Genomic DNA, 22,193 nt, shown 5'->3' on the forward strand with positions numbered 1-22,193 from the left:
ATTTCAAACATCATGGTTATATTTCTTGGCATTTTCTTCTTATTGGTTCATTTTTTGGTTATTATGGTGTTGGAGAGTAGAAAAAGGAGGGTTGAAAATGAAGAAGGGGATGAAGAAGGGGGTCATAGTGGATTTGATGAAAACTCCGATGAGGAGGAGTTGGAGGAGGGTGAACATGAGTCAGCTCAAAAAAATAAACAAGACCAAACCCCATTGTGGAAATATGTTAATAGGCCTGAAGTAGGGAAGGGGTGGAACCACTAAATTTCATTGCCCCCATTGCAACAATAATTACACAAGTTCATACACTCGTGCCAGAAAGCACCTCTGCGGGAAAAGGCCATGGGATTGAGATAAACAAATCGGAATCAAAACTTGTACAGGTGCGTCAGTAGTAGATAGAGCCAAATACATAAGAGAACAGGAGGAAGCCCAATACAAATCTAAAAAATCAAAGGGTTTCTTTGAACCAAGCTCACAATCACATGCACAAAGAACTCTTTCAGCATCCTCCCAAGGCAGTGGGTATGGAGGCACAGGGTCACCAAGTTTAAGGCGTAGAAACATATTAGATTTCCTTGATGAAGGGTGTAGGAATGATGTGGATTGAAAAGTTTACAGGTTTTTCTATGCATGTGGGATACCATTCAATGTTCTTCACTCACCTTATTGGCACGAAATGGTTTCTGCCATAAATGATGCCCCTAAAGGATACAAGAGCCCTGGGTATGACAAGGCAAGAACTGTTGGACTTGATCATGAAAAAGCAAAAATATCACATTCTTTGAATAGAATGACAAGTTCTTGGACTGAACATGGAGTGTCCATTGTATCTGATGGATGGACAAACGTAAAAGGCAAGCCATTGATAAATGTTCTTGCTGTGTCTGTTAGTAGTGCCATCTTTCTTTCAGCATATGATTAGTTAGACAAGTTCAAGACCGGCATCAACATTGCAAAACCATTACTTGAAACAATTGAGCGTATTGGGCCATACAATGTCATCCAAGTCATCACTGATAGTCATCCAAGTCATCACTGATAATGCTCCTAATTGTAAGGCAGCAGGAGCAATTATTGAGGATAAATACCCCAACATATTTTGGTTTGGGTGTTTGGTTCACACAATGAACCTTTTGATGCATGATATTGTTAAGAACAAAAACGAACAATACAAATGGATTGGTGATTTGTACAAGAGAGGCAAAGAAATGATAAAATTTATTACAAATCATAGCAATACCCATGGCCTTTTCCGCAGTCACTCAAGATTGGAGTTGTTGAAGATTGTGAGGACTAGATTTGGTAGCTATTACCTCACCTTTAGGAACCTTTTGAAGGTAAGAGAGTCATTGGCTAGTATGGTTCCACACTGACAGGTATTAAAGGAAAGGGCTACAAATGCAGTTGATAGGCAAGGTTTTGAATAGGTGGAGGAGGCCGCTCTTGATGGTATGTTTTGGGCACGTGTGAGGCAAGTATTGGATTTCAACAAGCCCGTTTATCACCTAATTCGGTTTGCAGATACAGATAAACCAGTGATTGGCGAGGTGTATGAGCAGATGGATACCATGTTGGGGCAAATAAAAGATATTGTTCATAACAATGATCCCAACTTGTATAAACTGATTCATGATTGTGTGTGTATACGGTGGGATAAACTTAATGTTCCACTACATTGCTTGGCGTATATCCTTATGCCAAAATACTACTCTACATCTTGGTTGGGCCAACTTGCACCAGGGGGTGGGGTTAGGGTCAAACCCCATATAGATGATGAGGTATCTACAGGATATTTGCAAGGATTAGAAAAGTTGATACCTGACAGGGAGGAATGTGCTAGTGTGCATCTTGAATTAGGCAGATACTTCAGTTGCACTGGTTTGTTTGGTACCTTTCATGCAATGGAAGATAGAGACAGATTTGATGCTCTCACATGGTGGGAATCATATGGCGGCCAGGGACTTTTGCCAAAATTGGCAAAAAAAGTTCTGTCACAGGTTATAAATACTTCTTTTACAGAGAGGTGTTGGAGCACCTACAACTTGATACATAATGTGAAAAGAAACAGACTCAATGAAAACTGGGCAGAAATCTTGGTTTATGTGCACTACAACTTGAGGTTGTTGAGTCATTACTGTAATCGGGCTTATGAGGATCCAACATATAAAACTTGGGACAACCACCCAGAGGATGATAATTTGGAGGATGGCACTATACATCTTGAAGAACTAGAAGCGAAACTTATGAGAGAGGAAGATGAAGCAATAACCATGCCACCTCCACCATCCAGTAGCAGTGCTCGAGTTCCGAGTCTTGTTCCTTTGTTGTAGGCGCCTCCATCTACACCCTCACGTGGAGGACATGTACCTTCTGGTTTTGGTCGTTGGTCTGTGCGGGAGGAGACTCTTAGAAGACCACCACGACCTGCTCATACATCAGACACTTCTCGTGGCAAGGGCCACATGAAGTAGTAGATAATAGATTTACAGTTTACTTGTCTTTTCTAGTTTCTATTAGTTTTCATAACTGTTGAGTCTTGACTCTTTCATATCATAATGATATTTTTTGTAAACAATATATGACTGTGACAATTTAAGTTTGAAGTTTGAAGTTGGCAATTATAACTCGTTGGTAATGATTTTGAATTATGAATATGATGCTTCGTGAAAGTCGTTTCATTTCATTTCATAATTCATTTTATAACATTTTATTTCATGTTAGATATTATTTCCTGTAACGGTTAAACTTAGCTTACAAGTACAAAAAATATCTGCGGGAAGGTCCACCATCCATGTGAGGAGGGAATCTGCGGGAAGGTTCACCATTCAGCCACTCATGGCTGTAGTATTTGGGGTTCAATGAGTGAGCCAAACAATGTAAAGGTGTACAATTCTTGTCCCATCTGCGGACAAGAATATCATGTATGGTATCGCAGAAGGCCTCTGGTGATGTCTCATATGGGGGGCACTCACTCTGTAGAATAATGCTCCTCACAGACTCAATCATGGAATCCCATCCCTCATAAACCTCTCCTAGGATGGGTTTGTCTGTATCTGCAACTCGAAGCAAAGAGATGATAGGGTCCATGATCCGAATAATTAGATCTACCCTCTCCCACCAAGCATCATCTAGTACCGTGTCCTTCACTCTTTTAGAGGCTGCCTGATCTGTCTTTCTCCAAAAAGACCAAAACTAAGAAATAACCATGGACCCAAGAGCAGTCTTGACCTCCCTCAACCTCTTCAACATCATGAATGAAGATGCAAACCGTGTATCAGCAATCTTCAACAATGATAGATTGCTGTACTCCTTGTAGATAGTGAGGGCATTTGTATGATTTTGCACAAAGTTACGGATATGTCTTGCATCCTCAATAATGCTTCCAATCCAAAGCACATCAGAAGCAATGGATTTCAGTGCTAAGTTCAATGAATGGACAATGCAAGGTGTCCAAAACACTTGTGGATATTTAGCTTCCACAATCATGCCAGCCGCCTTGCAAACAGGTGCATTATTTGTAATGATTTGCACACAAGAATCAACACCTACCTCTTCAACAACTCTAATAAATAACTCACCCATAAATTGTGCATCCTTGTATTCGCCAAGTGTATCCACTGCTTTCAGGAAAACTGGACCATTCAAGGAAGACACCATGAAGTTGATGATTGGGTGTCGTGCTGGATCTGTCCATCCATCAGAAACAATGCTAACCCCAGATGTTGGCCATGATGCCTTAATAGGCTCGAGCATTTTTTGCACCTCTTTTTTTGCCTTCGTCAACAATGTGGTTCTCAGCTTCTCTGACCTAGGAGGCACATACCCTGCTGGAGCCCCTTGAGTTAGAGCTCGGCACATCTCAACAAATAAAGGTGAACGTGCAACATTAAATGATATGAAGTTTTGATAGAAGAAGAAGGCAATGGTGAGATCAAGCTCGTCCCGTCTCTCTTTTTGGAAAATCCTGTCCATTGGACCAAGTGATCTTCTTTTTAATGCTTGTCCCCCAGTAGAAGTAGAACTCTCAAATGGAAATTTGGTGGTGGCTTTCCTCAAAAATGGAAGGGGGTCTTCATTCTTGCCCTTGGGTGCTTTTGATTTTGAAGCCAGTGCCACATGTTCCATACCAACATGGGCCTCCTTTTCCAATTCTTTTCTCTTTTGTTTAGGAATATCTTTACAAGCTCCAATCCCCTTACCAGGTATAGCCAACAAATGTGCTCTCACACGGTGATATGTGCTTGTGTAAGAAAGGTTACAAAAGCTGCATTTCCATTGCACATTGCCTCCTCCCTTTCCCTTGCTGTTTGACCCATCCTCTCTTGCGACATATTTCCACAATGGATATTTTTCATTGTCTTTAACTCCTCTTCCCTCAAGATTACTTGCAGCAGACTCTGATGATATTGGGGGAGGAAGAGCATCTCTACCCATGACATTCTTGCCCTTCCTTGCTGCCCCTGCCGTTGATTGAGCCATGTTACCTCAACCTGTAAAAAAAATGAACAAACAGTCAAACTGCTGTAAAAATTTAAAAATGCAAACAGCAAAAGAAATGAACAAGAATCAAGTTCATTTTATAGTATATAGCAGTGGCTCACTGGCTGTATAATGTATTCTAAATTTCTATGTTGCTGTATAAAAAATTAAAGACAGTGTTCTACACTGCCAGGACAGGCCAAGGTCTGAGTGTTATAAAAGACAGTGTTCTACACTGCCAGGACAGGCCAAGGTCTAAGTATTTTTGTAGTCAACGCATAGGTCTCACTGTCTCAGATATGTGCCACTGCCAGGTACCCACAGTGATACTTACACTGCCTAAAAAACGCATGTGAATTACATACCAAGTTCAAACGTGACTGTTCAAGCTTGTAATGTATGTATATATGTTACAGCTTACAGGACTGCCAACATTTGTCTCAGATATCTTGGCTTTTATACAACTGTTTAGGATAGATATAGAACTGTGAATTAACTCCAAATATGGGTCCTTTTCTATGCACAGGTTCTCAGCTTCTTTGGTAGATGCACACTTATCCTCAGAACATTGAGGGAGTCTCCTTGTAACTTCAAGATCTTCCTATTGAAACACACTTTGACTTGTAAATTTGGTCATCCACAGAAGTGCACAGAATTTGGATTTCTGAGATAGCACAGCGAATTCAGATCTTTTTCCAATAGAGGTTTCAGATCATAGTATTTATGCCCAGGTCTTTGATCCTTTCATCAAGGGATTTGGTCTTAAAAGGGCTATTAATCTAGCCTCTTGGATCTACAAAGTAATGCTTCTTTCCTTCTTAAACCTTCACAGTACCCTTTGATTAGTATCAACTTCAAGTCACAGCTGTAAGTTTGTAACAAAAAAATTGACTATGTGGATCCAAATTCCCTATTCAAACACAAAGTAGCATTCTATGAGAATATCTGCCAAATGTTTTGAAAAGCAAGATTTTAAATGCCAACGCAAGAGTCGCTCCCACGCACAATGTGGCTAGTTCAAAGCTGAGAAGAAGCATAGCATACTCCTCTGAAATAAAAACACCATCTTTGTTGCAACCAAACGCAAAGATTCCATGTTTAATACTGTTGGAACTTGCTCCATCTTATGAAAGATTTGATGAGCTTAAAGAACAAGTCAATTTTTTTGTTACAGCCGTGACAAGACACAGTTCGTATTACAGTGGCAGGCGTGATAAGGGTTCCGTTCGTATTACAGTTCGTATTACAGTGGCAGGCGTGATAAGGGTTCCGTGATAAGGCGTGATACAGTTCGTATTACAAGTCATTACATCTATTAACAGTAGCATCGCACAACAGCTCAGCAAACTAACCTGCAATGCGGTCCGCCGCTCCTCGCTGCAATGATGTAATGAAGTTACGGTTTGCAAATCGCTCCAAATCGCTGTTTCCTTTGCAAATGCGGTCAAATGGGAATGACAACAGCGAATTTAAATCTAGCAGCAGCCCGAAAAACGAATCCGAAACCAGGATTCGATTCCAAAATCGTGACACGTTATCCATTTTTTGCACACGCTCAGGACACGACGTACCCGAATATGACACGACGAGTCATTGAAACATGACACGTGTCAGGACAGAATCGTGTCCGATTCGTCCGATTCGGGATTTGTCCAGGGGTTTGGACGAATCCGGTTTCCTTGGTTATATATTGAATTTTCAATTTTGAAAGCTTGAAGTTGAAACTTTTGATGAATCATGATTCACGAGACTCAATATGTTGTATGTTACTAACTTGTGGATGTGGTTGATGAAGATTATAACTTCTAGATGATTGATGTTATATGGTTCAATGATCAATATATGTTTTTTTATGTTTTTTATATGTAATTCATCATTCTACATGTTTTTGTTGACATATATGTATCAAAATATAAAAAATATATATATTATATAAAAATCACTTCGGGATTTGCTCCCAAATCGAGAGCTTTTGAAAATGTCGCTCTCGTACCTGTTTTCACTCCTGCACCCAAGTAACACTGTATATAAAAATCGCTTCGGGATTCGCTCCCAAACCGAGAGCTTTTGAAAATGTCGCTCCCGCACCTGTTTTCACTCCTGCACCCAAGTAACACTGTACAGATATGAAGTTGAAAACTGTGTAGAGTCCAGATCTAGGCCTTGGAGGGTAAGATCTGGATCTCTGGGGTTCATTAAGATCGTTTTCCAGGGATATTATTCAGACATTTTTGCAGTCCAGGGTTTTAAATTTAAAACTTTTTTAATTTGAATTTTTTTTTAGCGTTTCATTGTTAAATCTGAAGCAAGTGGATTTGCAAATTTTAATTAAGATTTCCAGAAAATTTTTAAGGGGTTTCTGGGCCACCATTTCGCTGATTTGTTTCTTTGATTTGTTGCCTGGCTTTTTGGGGTTCACTGTGCATTTTGAAATTTTTTTAGAAACCCTTCTATTGTAGCATCCCCACAGTGATTATCCTCCTTCCACGCTGCTGCTAGACTTGCATCACAAGCGAAACAAAAAAATGCTGCATTCTCAGCGATCACCATTCACGCTGCTTGCTCCAGTTTCTTTGCTGCCCTTCGACCTACAGATCCATGCTGTTCGCTGCCCATTTCCTCCATCGAATCTGCCCTCTCTTCTATACACAGCTTCCTTCGTCTTCAGAACTCCATCACTCTTCCTTGGCCCAGTCCATCGCACCTTTTTCTGCACGCTGCTGCCATCGACCCTCTTCTCTTGCGGCTTACCTACCTGCGCTACTCTGCCTACCCGTGGATCTCCTCACCGCTGCCCTTTGTACGCAGCATTCACCTCCAATCCCTCGCTTTTGCTGCTATATCACACCTGCATCCCTCAAATCCTCCGCGGTTCCTCCTTGCTGTGCTAACCACCTCTGTCCAAGCCCTCTCCGTCTCCCTTCTACCCTTGTTCTCTCTGCCGTACCTGCTCCTTGCTCCATTCCACAGACTTCCGTTCCCGCATACTTGCAATCAAACCCTCATTCCGCGTCCCTTCCTCATCGTTGCCTGCGCCCCTCTTTGCTTTCCCGCAGCCGTCATTCACCCTCATCTCCACGCAGCTGCTCTTCAACTCGTTGTCTTCAACGCAACACCCTCCATCAACCTGCACAACAAACAAACTCCGTTGCCATCAAACCCGCATTCTGTCAGCTCATTGCCATCTAGCCTCACCTCTTTATCCTTCCGCTGTCGAGCAGACACCTTGCCGCCATCTTCCAAGCCCTCACCTGCAAACATAAAACAAGCATTCGATTTTGTTTACCCTTTTTTATTTACTGTTTGGTTAGTCCATTTCTTTTATTTGATTTGTATATTCGTTTAGGGTTTGGGTTTAATTTTTTTTTTGCTTTATTTAAATAAATCTTAAGTTAGATTGATTAAAAGTTTAAAAGGTTCTTGATTTTGTTTTCACTTTTATTTTGATCCGATTTTATTTCATTTTTTGATTTTTTATTTATGATTTTAATTTCGACTCAAAAAATATAGAAGTAACAAAAATTCTAAAAATTAAAAAATATAAAAATTCTTTTAACATTTGATTTTTCCCTTTTTTATTATTTAAAATTGTAAAAATTAAAAGAAAAATCATAACATTTTAAAAATCTTAAAAAATCTTAAAAAAACATTAAAAAATTAAAAAAATCGTAAAAATTAAAAAAAAATAAAACTTTAAAAAATTCTAAAATTAAAAAATGAAATAAACTAAAGTAAATTAAAGGAATTGCAGTTTAACATTAAAAAAATTTAATGTGGCCTACGACCCATTAAAAATTTGATTCATTTTACTTATTCATTTTTCACATTGAAGTTATTGCCTAAGGAATAATTAAAATTTAAAATTTGAAGTTCCTTAGTATTATTTGGTGATTAAATGCGTTTTTGATATTTTTCTATTGTCAAGTGCAATAAACGTTTTAAATCATATTGACTGTTGGAGAAAGTTAATTGAATCTATATTTGGGCAGTGAATGAAAATCAATTTAAATTTGGATATCTTGCATGTTAAAGTTTTGGGCATTTTCATTGTTCATAATCGTCGCTTTGTCACATCTATAAGTTTTCTTTGGATGACTTATTATTACTTAGTCTATGGTTAATTCAACATAAAGGCACTGGTCTGTAGTCATTTATATCTTGTAATTGTGTCTTATCTTAATCCATCTATCGTAATTGACCGAGACTTGCTTTAAATTCATCAAGTTGTTCATTATTAAAATCTCCTAGAGCCCGTGTTCCACAGGCTTTCTCATCCATTTACCTTAGGGACTACCCCCCTTGACTTGCCTAGGAGAGAGTCTAAACGGAGTGAGTAAGGATCAAGAGTGACAACCCTTGCTCTGAGCGTTGTCGTGGTTCCTAGACACTCTGTGCGAGAACAGATCTTAACGAGACACTTATTAAGTTATTACGATAAAAAAGGAGCATATTTCTAGATTTATGGCCCTCTTAGAAATTATTGAATTAGGAAAGTGCTTCTTTCCTTGTTGTTCAAAGATCCTGAATAAGATTATGGAAGATGACATGTCATAATTTACTTGCTTGGAAAAGGGCACTTTAGAAGAACGAAGAATTAAAGGGAAATGGTATGATGAGCTCAAGGCTATGTTATTAGAAGCATTCAAAAAGCATAAAGAATTTGAAAAATCAGGGATGTTATCTTCATCATCATCCTCGCCTCTAAGGGATTGTCAAGGGCCTAAAATGCTAAATGGTAGGTGGATTGACATGGTGACTGCCTATAGAATCAAACAAACAATCTCAAACAGCCAAGCAGATGGTTATGGAAATGCCTCTAAACTTGTACTTTTCTCAGCATCTAGAATGCAGTGTAGTTCCTTATACCTAAAAGGAAGACAAATCGCCAAAGAAATGGAGACTGCCTAAAACCGATTGGAGGATTGAGTTCTCTGAAGGAAATTGTGTGAAAATTACTTGAAGTGCAACAACTAGAAATATTTCTTCTAACTGATAAATTAATTATCCAGTTTAATTTGTTAATGGAAAAATAACAAAGTATTTACACTGCAATTTCTTTACCAAATAAAAATATTGCAGAAGCAAAACTAGGAATTGAGAAATGCTTGCAGACACACATAAAATTTGATAATTATTTTTGGACAAATGTCCTTGGAAAAACCCAATGCGGGAAAATCAGTGCAGTAGTTGAGGGTTTTATTATTATGTAGCAGTGAATTCTGGGTACAATAAATTTAGATTCCTAATTGGCTATCTAATCTGAGAGAAATACTGACAAAATCACCTGAGGGAATTTACCCTCATCTCCAAGAAATCACGACCCAAAATAAGTCTCAGAATTGGCTCTGGAACACCTCTGTTTCAGCCTTCTGCACTGCCTCAGTGCAAGGCCCACACGTGCTACACAGAAACTGCCTCTGAGCTATCTCTAGGTGGAATTTCCAAGAACAATTTCTGGGTTTTGGAAAACTTCGGTGTTTTCACCTCTTTACAAAATTTCGAGACTAGAACACCATCTACTGCTACAAAAACTAACAGATTGGACAACGATGGATGTATGTCAAAACTTTGCCCTCAAGGAAGCTAAAGATCGAAATTGCCAAAAGCACACTTTAGCTTGGACGGCTGGATGGTTGGTATCACACCAGACGGAACAAAGAGACGAAAAATTGCAATTTGAATTGTATTGAATCTACTCATTTATTATATTGTAAATATTGCAAAATTAGTAAATGTTAAAGTCATTAGACATTAGAAAGTCATAAAGAAGTTCAAGAGTCATGAGGGTAGGCGAAAGGTCATGGTAGGTGAACTATGAAACCGATTTGCTGGAAATGGCCTGTGTGTCCGAATCCCACGAATCGGACACGATTCGTTGGAGATTCGAATCCCAGAATGGGACACATCGTGTCCTAACGAGACACGCTCGAATCCTGTACATGTCTCGTTAGGACACAACGTGTCCCAATTTTGGGATTCGAATCCCAAAAAAATGAACCCACGAGCATAAAAAAGCGTTGTTCTTTCATTCATTTACCATTTCTCTCTTTCATTTTTGCATACATTGAGCTGTGGGCAAGGAGCTAAGGGTTTGGAGCAAGGAGCTAAGGGTGTGGAGCGTTCGGCAAGGAGATTCAAGCACCAGGTAAGTGCATTTCATCTCTATTTTTTTGCATTTCTATTACAATAGTTTGTATATGATTTTTTTTTACAAATTTGTGCATGTTTTGTTTATTTTTTTTACAGTGTTCATGGCTCAATCAAGGGCAGCAGTTAGGGGGCAAAGGAAGGGGAAGAATGTCTCCATTGGAGATGCCCCTCCTCCCCCAATATCATCAGAGTCTGTTGCAAGTAATGTTGAGGGAAGAGGAGGACCTAAAGATAGCATTGAGAAATATCCCTTGTGGAAATATGTCACAAGAGAGGATGGGACAAGCACCAAGGGGGAGGGAGGAGGCAATGTGCAATGGAGATGCAAATTTTGCCACATTTCTTTCAAAAGCACATATTACCGTGTGAAAGACCATTTGTTGGCTTTACCAGGTTGTGGAATTGGAACTTGTAAATTTGTTCCTTTAGAAAAGAGGAAAGAAATGGAAAAGGAGTTCACTGTTGGTATGGAAAATGTGGCTGCAAAATCAAGAAAAACCAAGAATGAAGACCTCCTTCCATTTTTGAGGAAAGGCATCACCAAATTTCCATTTGAGAGTTCTATTGGGGGACAAGCAGCAAAGAGAAGAGCAATTTCACTTGGTCCAATGGACAAGATTTTTCAAAAAGGGAAGCGGGAAGAGCTTGATCTCACCATTGCCTTCTTTTTCTATCAAAACTTCATATCATTTAATGTTGCACGTTCATCTCTATTTATTGAGATGTGTCGAGCTCTAACTCACGGGTCTCCATCATGGTATGTGCCTCTTGGTTCAGAGAAACTTAGAACCACATTGTTGATGAAGGCAAAAAAAGAGGTGCAAAAAATGCTTGAGCCTATTAAAGCATCATGGCCAACATCTGGGGTTAGCATTGTTTCTGATGGATGGATAGATCCAGCACAACACCCAATCATCAACTTCATGGTGTTTTCCTTGAATGGTCCAGTTTTCTTGAAAGCAGTGGATACACTTGGAGAATACAAGGATGCACAATTTATGGGTGAGTTATTTATTAAAGTTATTGAAGATGTAGGTGTTGATTCTTGTGTGCAAATCATTACAGATAATGCACCTGTTTGCAACGCTGTTGGCATGATTGTCGAAGCTAAATATCCACAAGTGTTTTGGACACCTTGCATTGTCCATTCATTGAACTTAGCACTGAAATCCATTGCTTCTGATGTGCTTTGGACTGGTAACATTATTGAGGATGCATGACATATCCGTAACTTTGTGCAAAATCATACTAATGCTCTCACTATCTACAAGGACTACAACAATCTATCATTGTTGAAGATTGCTGATACACGGTTTGCCTCTTCATTCATGATGTTGAAGAGGTTGAGGGAGGTCAAGACCGCTCTTGGGGCCATGGTTATTTCTAAGTTTTGGTCTTTTTAGAGAAAGACAGATCAAGTAGCCTCTAAAAGAGTGAAGGACACAATGCTAGATGATGCTTGGTGGGAGAGGGTAGATCTAATTTTTCAGATCATGGACCCTATCATTTCTTTGCTTCTATTTGCAGATACACACAAACCCATCCTAGGAGAGGTTTATGAGGGATGGGATTCCATGATTGAGTCTGAGGAGCATTATTCTACAGAGTGAGTGCCTCGAGTATGAGACATCACCAGAGGCCTTCTGTGGTACTATACAGGGTATTCTTGTCAGCAGATGGGACAAGAATTGCACAACTTTACATTGTTTGGCTCACTCATTGAACCCAAAATACTACAGCCATGAGTGGCTGAATGGTGGACCTTTCCGCAAATTCCTTCCTCACATGGATGGTGAAATCTCATAGGGGAGGAAAGATGCATTCAGGCGGGTTTTTCAGGATAGAGCATTGCTTGATGAGGTGGAGTATGCCTTTGCAGAGTTTTCCACTGGCACTAGTCGATTTGCAGGATATGATGTGATTAGAGACAGGGGGGCTAAGAAGCCCTATTCTTGGTGGGAAAATCATGGGGCAAAAAGCCCTCCTCTTCAGTAGTTAGCCACGAGGCTCCTCTCTCAGGTGACTTCATCCTCTTGTTGCGAGAGGAATTGGAGCACATATGGGAATTTGTATAGTGTGAAGAAGAGTAGGCTTGAGTGGTCCAGGGCATAATCAATGGTGTATGTGCACACCAACCTTCGTCTTATTTACAGGCAGAGGGAAGAGTGGTTGAGGGGAAAGACAAAGATGTGGGATGTCTTTCCTGATGATATGGGCCTGGACAACAGTGTTGAGTTGGCATTGGCCAACATGGATCTCAATGATCCAGTGCTAGAGCTTGTTAGATTTGATGACAGTGATATTTTAGAGGGGTCATCCTCCACCCCAGCAGATGCAGAGGTGACTATGGATATAGTGGAGGAGGAGGATGTAGAGGAGGGCAGTGGTGAGTCTGGTGACCATGATGATGAGGACATTGATGCTGATTTTGATGATGACTATGAGGATTGTTGACTCATGAGTCATGGGCTACCTATTGCCTTGAGGCTTGTATACCTGTAGTTGTTTTATATTTTCTATTTTTATTTGCCATTGGCATTGCACTACCTATGTAACACATTTTGATTTGATGACTTAATGAGAAAAGTACAGTTCTCAGTGTCTTTATTTTACTATCTTGAGTTGTAAGTTGTCTTTCATTTATGAATCATGATTTATGTGACATGTATTTGAATTTTGTATGTACTATGCATGCTATAATGTTACTAACTTACTTTGTAAACAATAAAACTAACATCTAGATGAAGATCTATGTTTGAAATCAATGAATTTGTATCATTAATGAGAATTTGTGTAAGAAATATCTAATTTTTAATATATATATATATATATATATATATATATATATATATATAATAAAATAATATATAACAAATCCTACGTGTCCTGTTCCGGGGGGTTAACATGTCTGAATCCGACTCTCGAATCCTCGTATCCTACGAATCCCGAATCCTCGTGTTAGGTGACTTAGTAGGTGAACAATTACCTCATTTCTATAAATATACCCTCATGCCTAATTTAGTGGGGACTTCACCACTTGAGCTAGGGCTAGCATTAGATAACTATTTTGTGCTTATGGAGCTAGAAGCACTCAACTCTTGGCAAATAATAGGGTGAGTTGTGATGAGGCTAGGGTTTGGTCTTGGGGATGATATGAACTGCTCCCATCCCACTATTGGATTTGATGGGTTGTAGCGCATGTATTTGAATTGGCAACACTATCAATAAGAAGTTCTTCAATTTTGGCACAGGCTCCCATGCATTCCTCTGTTGGTTGTACTAGCGAACTAATACTCTTATCAAGTCTGCATGTGTGCTTTCATGTTGGTTTTATATCGATGGACTAATTCATGACTATGGCTTATATGGATGTTTTCAGTGTTTGTTTTTCTCATTCCATGCATGCTAGGAACTAACTTTGAACTAGTTTGCAGTTGGTCTCTAGTATTTTTCACTTGTATGTTTTAAGACGATGTTAGCTAACTAGTTTCTCTTAAGGCATATTGTTCTTATTGTTTTGCTGTTAGGTTCTTATACATCGGTTTACTTGCTTGTCAATTGAGAGTTGATTTCATCCTCATTCTTCAGGCATCACATACTTGGTCTCACACTCATTTCGCCACATTGGACGACCAAGAGCAAAACATTCATGGTGGCAATCAAGCCCACATACTAGATTGGGTTCCTACCCTAAACGTTGTGAGGTTTGAATGGGACTTCACACCAAGGAAACCCCCTAACTGTTGGCGGGACATTTTTCCACGTCAATAGACCGAAGCTCGACACATTGCCTCTTTAAGATGTTCAAAGGCCTTAGTTGCTTCTGGAGTCCAAGAAAATGCATCTTTCTTCACTAATGTTGTTAGAGATGTTATTTTCCCATAATTTTTAACAAACTTGCGATAATACTTGTAAACCCGAGAAATCCTTGAAGACGCCTTAAGGTTGTGAGGATTTTCCATTCCTTGATGGATTTTTCCATTCCTTGATGGATTTAATTTTGTTAGGGTCTACCTTAACACCCTCATGAGATTCAATGTGACCCAAATAATCCACCTCTCGTACCCCAAAGAAACATTTGGAGGGGTTTGCATACAATTGTTTCTCCTCCATTAGTTTGAACACCCTGTTAACATGTTGAACATGATCTTGAAATGTGGAAGGTGCATTAGTAAGGCCAAAAGGCATCACCAAAAATTCATAATGACCTTCATGAGTTTTAAATGCTATTTTCGGAATGTCTTCTTTCTTCATTCTAATTTGATGATATCTCAAACGAAGATCCAACTTGGTGAAGTAAATTGCTCCACGTATTCAAATTTCATCCAACAATTCATCAATGACAGGAATGGAAAATTTATCTTTAATAGTGATCTTGTTGAGCTCTCTATAATCTAGACACATATGCCATGATCCATCCTTCTTGTGCACCAATACTACTATAGAAGAGAAAGAACTTTGGCTAGGTTGAATTATACCCGCCTCTAGCTTTCCTGCAACCATACGTTCAAGTTCATTCTTCTGGGCATAGGGATATATGAAAGGTCTGATGTTTGGAGGAACACTTCCTAGAATCAAGTGAATAGCATGATCATGATCGCGAATAGGTGGGAGACCTTTGAGAGTTTCAAATACCTTGGAATGATTGTAAAGGACTCTTTGGAGATCTGGAGAAGTGGATGACATAGATGTTTGAACATCTAGTGAGCATAATTGTGCAATTACCCCTCGTCATTCCTTCTTTAGAATCTTTGTCATGCCATTAAATTTGATTATGTCCCCAAGTTTTGTTGCAATACCCCTAAATTCAATTCTTGTCCTTCCTAGAAAATTTTCAAGAAAAGTTCTTAAAAATTAAAAGTTATCATCCCCAAAGATTGTAACCATTGGACTCCTAATACAACATCAATACTACCCATTGGAATGACAAGCATTGGACTATTCAATACATATTCCCCCGTGATTAGATTGATATTATGGCACTTCCCTGAGCAATTTATAGTTCTTCCATCTGCAACCATCAATTGACACTCTGGTGCTGGATATAGAAAGCAATTCCAATCATTGGCTATCTTACAATGAATGAAATTATGGGTACTACCTGAATAAATCAAACCTTTTTCTTCTTGATATATCCTTCTATCTTGAGAGTTTGAGGAGTGGTAATTCCCTCTAATGCATTACAAGATATGGTCAGATTTATTTCTTTTTTTCAACCCTCGGGGTTGGTTCCTGGTGTGTATCTTTTTCTTTTGATGTTTCTTGTTTCTTTTCTTCCTTCTCTTCATAATCTATGTAAAATAATTTCTTCTTAGTACACTTATCACCTTTAGTGTATTTGATATCACAACTGTAACGAAGCCCTTTTGTTCTTTCTTCCTCTAGTTGTGGTGTCAACCTTGTAGGTTGTGGGAGGTTAGGAGCGGCAACACTACCATCTTTATAGTTGTGAGTGGTAGACCTCCTGTTGCCATAATTTTGTTTTCAACATTTCTTGCCACCCTGAACGCATTCTCCAATACAGGTTCCAAAAGGCGAACCTCATGTTGGATGTTGTCCCTTAAAGTCCCTATGAAAGCATCAATCAGATGCTCCTCTAGAATATCAATTATCTTGATATTCAATCTTTGGAAGTTCTAAATGTGCTTTGCAATTGAACCCTTTTTGTTTGAGATTTATCAATTGGATAAAGAAAATATTGCTCTTTGTATCCTCATAATGTGCTATCAATTCCTCTATAAAAACCGTCCAAGTAAAAAGTTATTTATGAGAACAAAGTCATTGATTCCACACAAACTGATTGGATTCTAAATATAAAGATGCAATGTGTACATTTTGTATATGTAGATCAAAGAACTGCGCCATCTGTAATATCCATGTTACCAGATATTTACCTTCAAACTTCTTCATATCGATCTCTGGAATGTGGTTGGTCTTCAACCCAAAGTTGGAGTCTCTAAGATCATGATTCACATTCCTTTTATTCTCATCATTAATTTCATGGAATACCTTGTCACCACTATGAAGCATTTCTTGTAGCAACTTTGTCAAACCTTCCTTCAAACCTCCCATGCCCCCTTTTAAACCATTCTTCAAACCTTCCATGTCCTCTTTTATTTTTGCTTTTAAACCATCCATCTTAACATTCATTATTGCTTCCAATTCATTTTTGGTTGCTCTTTGTGAGAGTGAAATTTGTTGCATTTGGTCCTATAATTTTGATATATCATGTTGCATTTATTTTTCTTCTTCATACGTCATAGTAAAGCTTTCTGAGGGCTTAATGGGTGTATCATTTTTCTATTTGCGAGTCATTTTGGAACCAAATAATGATATCTGTGGTTCAATACACCCTTTGAATCACTTCAAACTGATTTTTTGAATAAAAGTTATGCAATTTTAAAAAATAAACACCTTTTTTGTTTTTAAGAGCTTGATTTTGGGTTTGTTGATTTGGCCAACCTTGAAGCTGTTGTATCTCTATGTTTTTGGTATGAAATTTCATCTTGAGGTATCTCTCCATGTCTTCTTTCCAACCCTGCAAGTTAGACTGAGATTGGATTCTTCAAGATAAAGTTATGTCAAATCTCCCACGATGACCTGATTATGGACTGGTTCAATATAGAAAACTTGTACACACTGCCATGTGTCGTTGTTTTAACCTTCGGCCTTGAAACTCGTAATTGGAAAACTACTTTATGTTCACTTTCAGTCACTTTTTACAGAATTCAAATCCGATGCTCGAAGAGAAAACTATGAGGATTTTCCTCGGTACACTTGTTTGAGACTGAATTCTGAAGCATACAGAAACCCTAACTTCCTTGGACTATATCTCCAAAAATATAGCGAACCAAGGTCTGATATTTTTACTAGATGCTCATCAAGATTTCGCCTCCATGTGATAAAATTTTTATGGCCTGAAGCTTCACAGGAAAAATGTTATAACAAAAATGCCATGATGTTTTGTTTGAAGCAGAAAAACCCTAGGATCAAGAGATATGATACCAAATGTTATGTATCCAGATCAAATTAATGCAGAAACATAAGAAAAAATAGATCAACGACTTGATAATAAGGCACTTCAAGGGGGCAACCTCTTTTAATATCACATAAACAAACAATTCTTGGATGATTCAAATGACAAGACCTTTTTGGTATATATAGGCGTCTAAAGGTTCAAAATATAATTAGGGCCTACATAACAATAATAATGTAAGGACACAATAATAACAATAGTGGGCTTCTATGGGGCACAACAATAACAATATAGGGGCTGCACTAGTATTATAGGGACCTAACACATTGTGTATTGGTTGTCCACTTTTGAGTCCTTGATTGGACTGCTATTAGTGTTCAGTATACAGTATCAACTTTGATGTATATTTATTTAGTTGACATCCACTACATCATATAGATCACTATTTTTTACCATATTTATATGCCAATGTGTTTAAACTTTATTCGACGTTGTTGTTGGTTTATGTGTTCAAAAAATTGAAAAATTGAATTTATTTTTCATTTTTTAATCCTTGCCATCGTCTGATTTTTTTGCTGATGTTACCAACAAGTTGTATTTTGGACCCTCACCAAATTTTTGCTGATGCCAATTTTTTCAACAATGGTGCAAAATCCTAGATAACGATCTACCAACAATCTAACTATTTTTCCGAACTGTTAATCGTCACAACTCAAGTAGGTTACTAGGTTCCATATTTATATCAAAATGACATGTTTCTGTCACAACAGTTTACTAACAGTTTATTGCAATCCGTCAATGGGCCCAATACTCTCTTTCATGGCAACAAAGCTCTTTGTTCATGTCTTTTGCAGATAATGTATTTTCTGCTTTGTGGGTTGCTTACAGTTTTATTGTTCCATCAGGAAAAGGCCCATAGGAGGAAGGGGACACGTGTGCCAAGTGGCAAGAAGAGTATCACGTGAATCTAGAGCAATTCCAGCACCAGATGGCAATGCAGAATTGGCAGCATCCATACAGGTAGCAAGTGTTCTTGTTTTTCATATTGAATGACATGTAGATTTTCAAGATACCTGTACAATGCTGAAATCAATTCATGGCTCTAGCAAATAGTAATAAATCTGATTCCTTGGTGGACATTAATGTGTTCAACCTGTAGCAAACTATGATCTGCTTGGCCTTTTAATTTGAACTATTTCACAGTTTTCATCAGTTATCACGGGACTTTGCATGCTAATGGATACTCAGGATTGGTATTATCATCCTGTGTAGAAGGTTTGATGTTGAACGTTTCAATGAGATTTCTGATCAGCTTTTGATTGCCTTGTCTGTAGAAATGGCGTTTGGATTGTCAAGCGGACTCCAAGAGCAAGAGTGAGATGTTTAACTCTCAACAGGATGATGGTGCTCTTGGTTTTCCTATTGATCCTCCAAGAGCAATGAATGCTTCTGGTGAACCAAGTGGCACTCATCAAACACATATCCCACAAAGTAAAAAATTTCATTTTGGCACAATTTCAGCTTCAGGTGAGGGTGGCTTGGCAGAGGGAAGGCATCCAGATGATGATGTTCGAATGGATGTTGTCTGGGCTTCAACTGCAATCTCAAAATCATCAACTCAACTTGATCTGAAAAAACAAAGAGCACTTGTAGCACAACCTGCAGCAGATTTGGTAAATGACTGCAGTTCAGTGGCAACAAGAAATATGAATGGCACTGACATCCACAATGATGGGAGTGATTTGCACCAGTGCAATCTTGTTGATAAAATAGATGGGGTACAAAAGGAAAACCATCAGCTCTTAGAACTTCCTTAGCATGCAACAGAACAAGATTTAGCTCATTTACAGAACATAAATTTAGTTAACATTTTGAATAATTTTATTTGCAGGATCTCTCCACGAGTGATCAAAGAAGGGTTGAAAGGCTACACAATATGGAACCATTCAGAGTAAGAATGTTCTCCTTAACCAATAACTGACAAGTTTTGCACTGTTTGATGAATGCTTATGCATCTGACGTTTATTCTGTTTTTTAATCTGAGGTATTGGTGTGTGAACTGGCAGGGTTATGGCACTCAAGAAGACAGAGTTGAGTACTCAGGTCCGCTTTTGCCTCAATCGGTGAATATTGATGAAATGTTAGAAAAACATGAACGCAAGATCCAACAGGCCGTCCGCAAGGCACGGCAGGACAGAGGTAAGACACAAAAGAACACCTTGTCCCACACTAGGAAGAAAGTAACTGAATACAAAAACTGGATCTCTAGTGTAAATGGAAATACAGTATACGACATGAGCGACAGGGGAAATCATGGCACCGAGGTGATCACAGAGAAATCCTCATTCCATGAAAGGCCATAACTAGGAACAAGAAATTTGATGACTTTCTCATAGGATTCTCTCTGTCCTTTCATGTGGATAGCTTTTAGGGATGAGATTAATTTACTAATATGGCTGGTCAGGGATAGGCAAACATTTCCTGCTGCATGAACCTCCAGGTTTCTCAAACTGGTTATCACATCCCTTCGATATTTTCCAGTCAACCATATTTAATAAGAGATCATGATCTAATATAGGAAACATAGCTTTGCGAGTTTGAAAGTAAGATCGGGGGCCTTCTAGGACTGCAAAATGTATGTTTCCTAATTTTTGGGCTATCTCTATCACTTGAAAAGTGTAGCAGATACTACTTTTTCTTAAATTGTTACATATTGAAGCACATGTAGATTATTTAAGGCTGCTTGAAAGTAAGAACAATAACCATCATGCAGCAGATTGTATAACTATATATCAATTTGTATCAAGGGATTATCCTATTGTACTTTTCATATGGACTGGTGACTACTTGAAAGGCTGCATCAAGCATCGAGAACTTGGGATGGATTGTTGGTTAGTTTTGCTTCCTTCAGCAGAATATTATGCTTTTGATGTTCATCAGGTTTTTGTCGAGCAATTATCTTTGATAGAACTGTCCAGTGTCTTCACATCCATTATTTGGCGTCTTTTGGTTCTTCAAGTCAAAGAAGCCTGCAATGTCAAGTGCTTTTATGGATTGGCAGTAGTTCAATAAATTGTGGAAATCCCATCTCTTCCCGTAATCATGTAAAGTTTGGAGGAATGGATCCACATCAATTTTATGAATAGAATAAATCACAAGTAAAAGACTGCTAAGGTAGAAAAGAACAAATTTTCTTTGAGAACAATCCAAAGATCTATGTTCTAGCAACTCTTTAGGCAGGGCTGCAGGGATGTGGGACTTGAGGAATGAAAACAATGGCATGGAATAATATTAATTGTGAGCAAGTGCTATGCAGATTCAATTTAATAAGTACTTCGGTTGGTGCTGGGTATACTATGCATGCTTTCCTGCCTAGAATTTCATGCTCTGCAGTTTGTTTGGAATGACAATGTTTTGAGGGGGATTTCAATTTTTCTAATGCATATGTTTGTGAAAGCGAATATAATGTGTTATGTGGTTTATGGGTTTGGTTAAATGTATCAGCTACAGTTCCCTTATGGAGTGCAGCACAGTATTTTGACTTTACTGACCTGGCAGCTGTCACAATATAATTTTGAGAGGTGTGTTTGCACTCTTGCATATATACACTTCAGACTAAAATGAAAACTTCAAAGCAAGTTACTCTAGCAGTGTTTATAAGATAACCAATTACCTTTGGATGTGATTAGTTTCATAGAATGCAATTCCTTAAGCAGTTTGACATAAATATACAGGCAATAAAACCAAGAGGAATTTTTTGCAAAAAAATAATTTCTTACCAAGTGAACTGGAGTAAACACATTCTGTTGTCCTCGCTGACACAAAATTGATGTTCTAGCATTTCTTGAGATTTATTTTGTTGGCCATAGCCAAGGTTGGATTAGGTGAATGTCTTCTTTCTTCATTTCATGTAAGAAATACAGTTCGTAGCATTGGGTTCTCCTTCCTTGAGAAATTAATTTGTTACATGGAAGTTGTTTTATCACTTTTTCATGAGTTTCTGGCAATATCAATCTACAGAATTTGTGAAGCTATTTTTTTGGTCTGTGTGGTGTTGGGGTGGCTAGGGAAAGTGGGGTTGGTAAATATGTTGACCCTTTTCCTTAGTCTCTTCACTCTCTTATTATTCTCTTCTTCTAGTTGTCTCACTTACCTTCTAGGTTTGAAACTTCACCCATGAAGAACATGTCTCACATGCAAGGAAATTCTTCTCTTCTATATTCTGCTCATAAATTTAGAGTAGCATTGAATATTATTATTGTGTTTTTCGAGGTTGAGACTGTTGGAAAACTGATTAGGGCAGCACCTTTAACTTAGCGTTTTCCTTGCATGACATTTACTTGTGATATTATGATTTTTCTTCTTAATTATGATTATGTTTTTATCATCAAATAAATGCCAAAAACAATATGAACACAAGATATAGGCTCCATGCTAGGGAAAAACCCCTCCAAAGGGGAAAACCATCAAGTACTCTTCTTATCAACTTTCAAAGGAGATTTCCAGGACCAAACAAGACCTCAAATCCTTACCAAGAGACAAGTTAGCCAGCCAGTCAAACGTGATCTTCTGCAACATTGGCTTC

At 38.4% G+C, this 22,193-nt stretch overlaps 1 protein-coding gene across 1 annotated transcript in view; it reads left to right on the forward strand.

Moving 5' to 3' along the window:
* The window catches only part of LOC149141837 (putative serine/threonine-protein kinase At1g54610), a 191,919-nt gene extending 171,372 nt beyond the window's left edge, over positions 1–20,547 (forward strand). The window contains exons 6-9 of the mRNA XM_089449130.1: positions 18,514–18,628; positions 18,943–19,386; positions 19,500–19,559; positions 19,675–20,547. Coding sequence (XP_089305256.1) covers positions 18,514–18,628; positions 18,943–19,386; positions 19,500–19,559; positions 19,675–19,971 — 916 coding nt within the window. The 3' untranslated portion in view covers positions 19,972–20,547. The remainder of the gene's footprint in view (positions 1–18,513; positions 18,629–18,942; positions 19,387–19,499; positions 19,560–19,674) is intronic.
* Positions 20,548–22,193: the final 1,646 nt, after the last annotated feature.

Source organism: Pinus tabuliformis, chromosome X, assembly GCF_031772625.1.
Source record: "Pinus tabuliformis cultivar Carrire ecotype Pingquan chromosome X, CPIR1, whole genome shotgun sequence".
NCBI lineage: Eukaryota > Viridiplantae > Streptophyta > Pinopsida > Pinales > Pinaceae > Pinus > Pinus tabuliformis.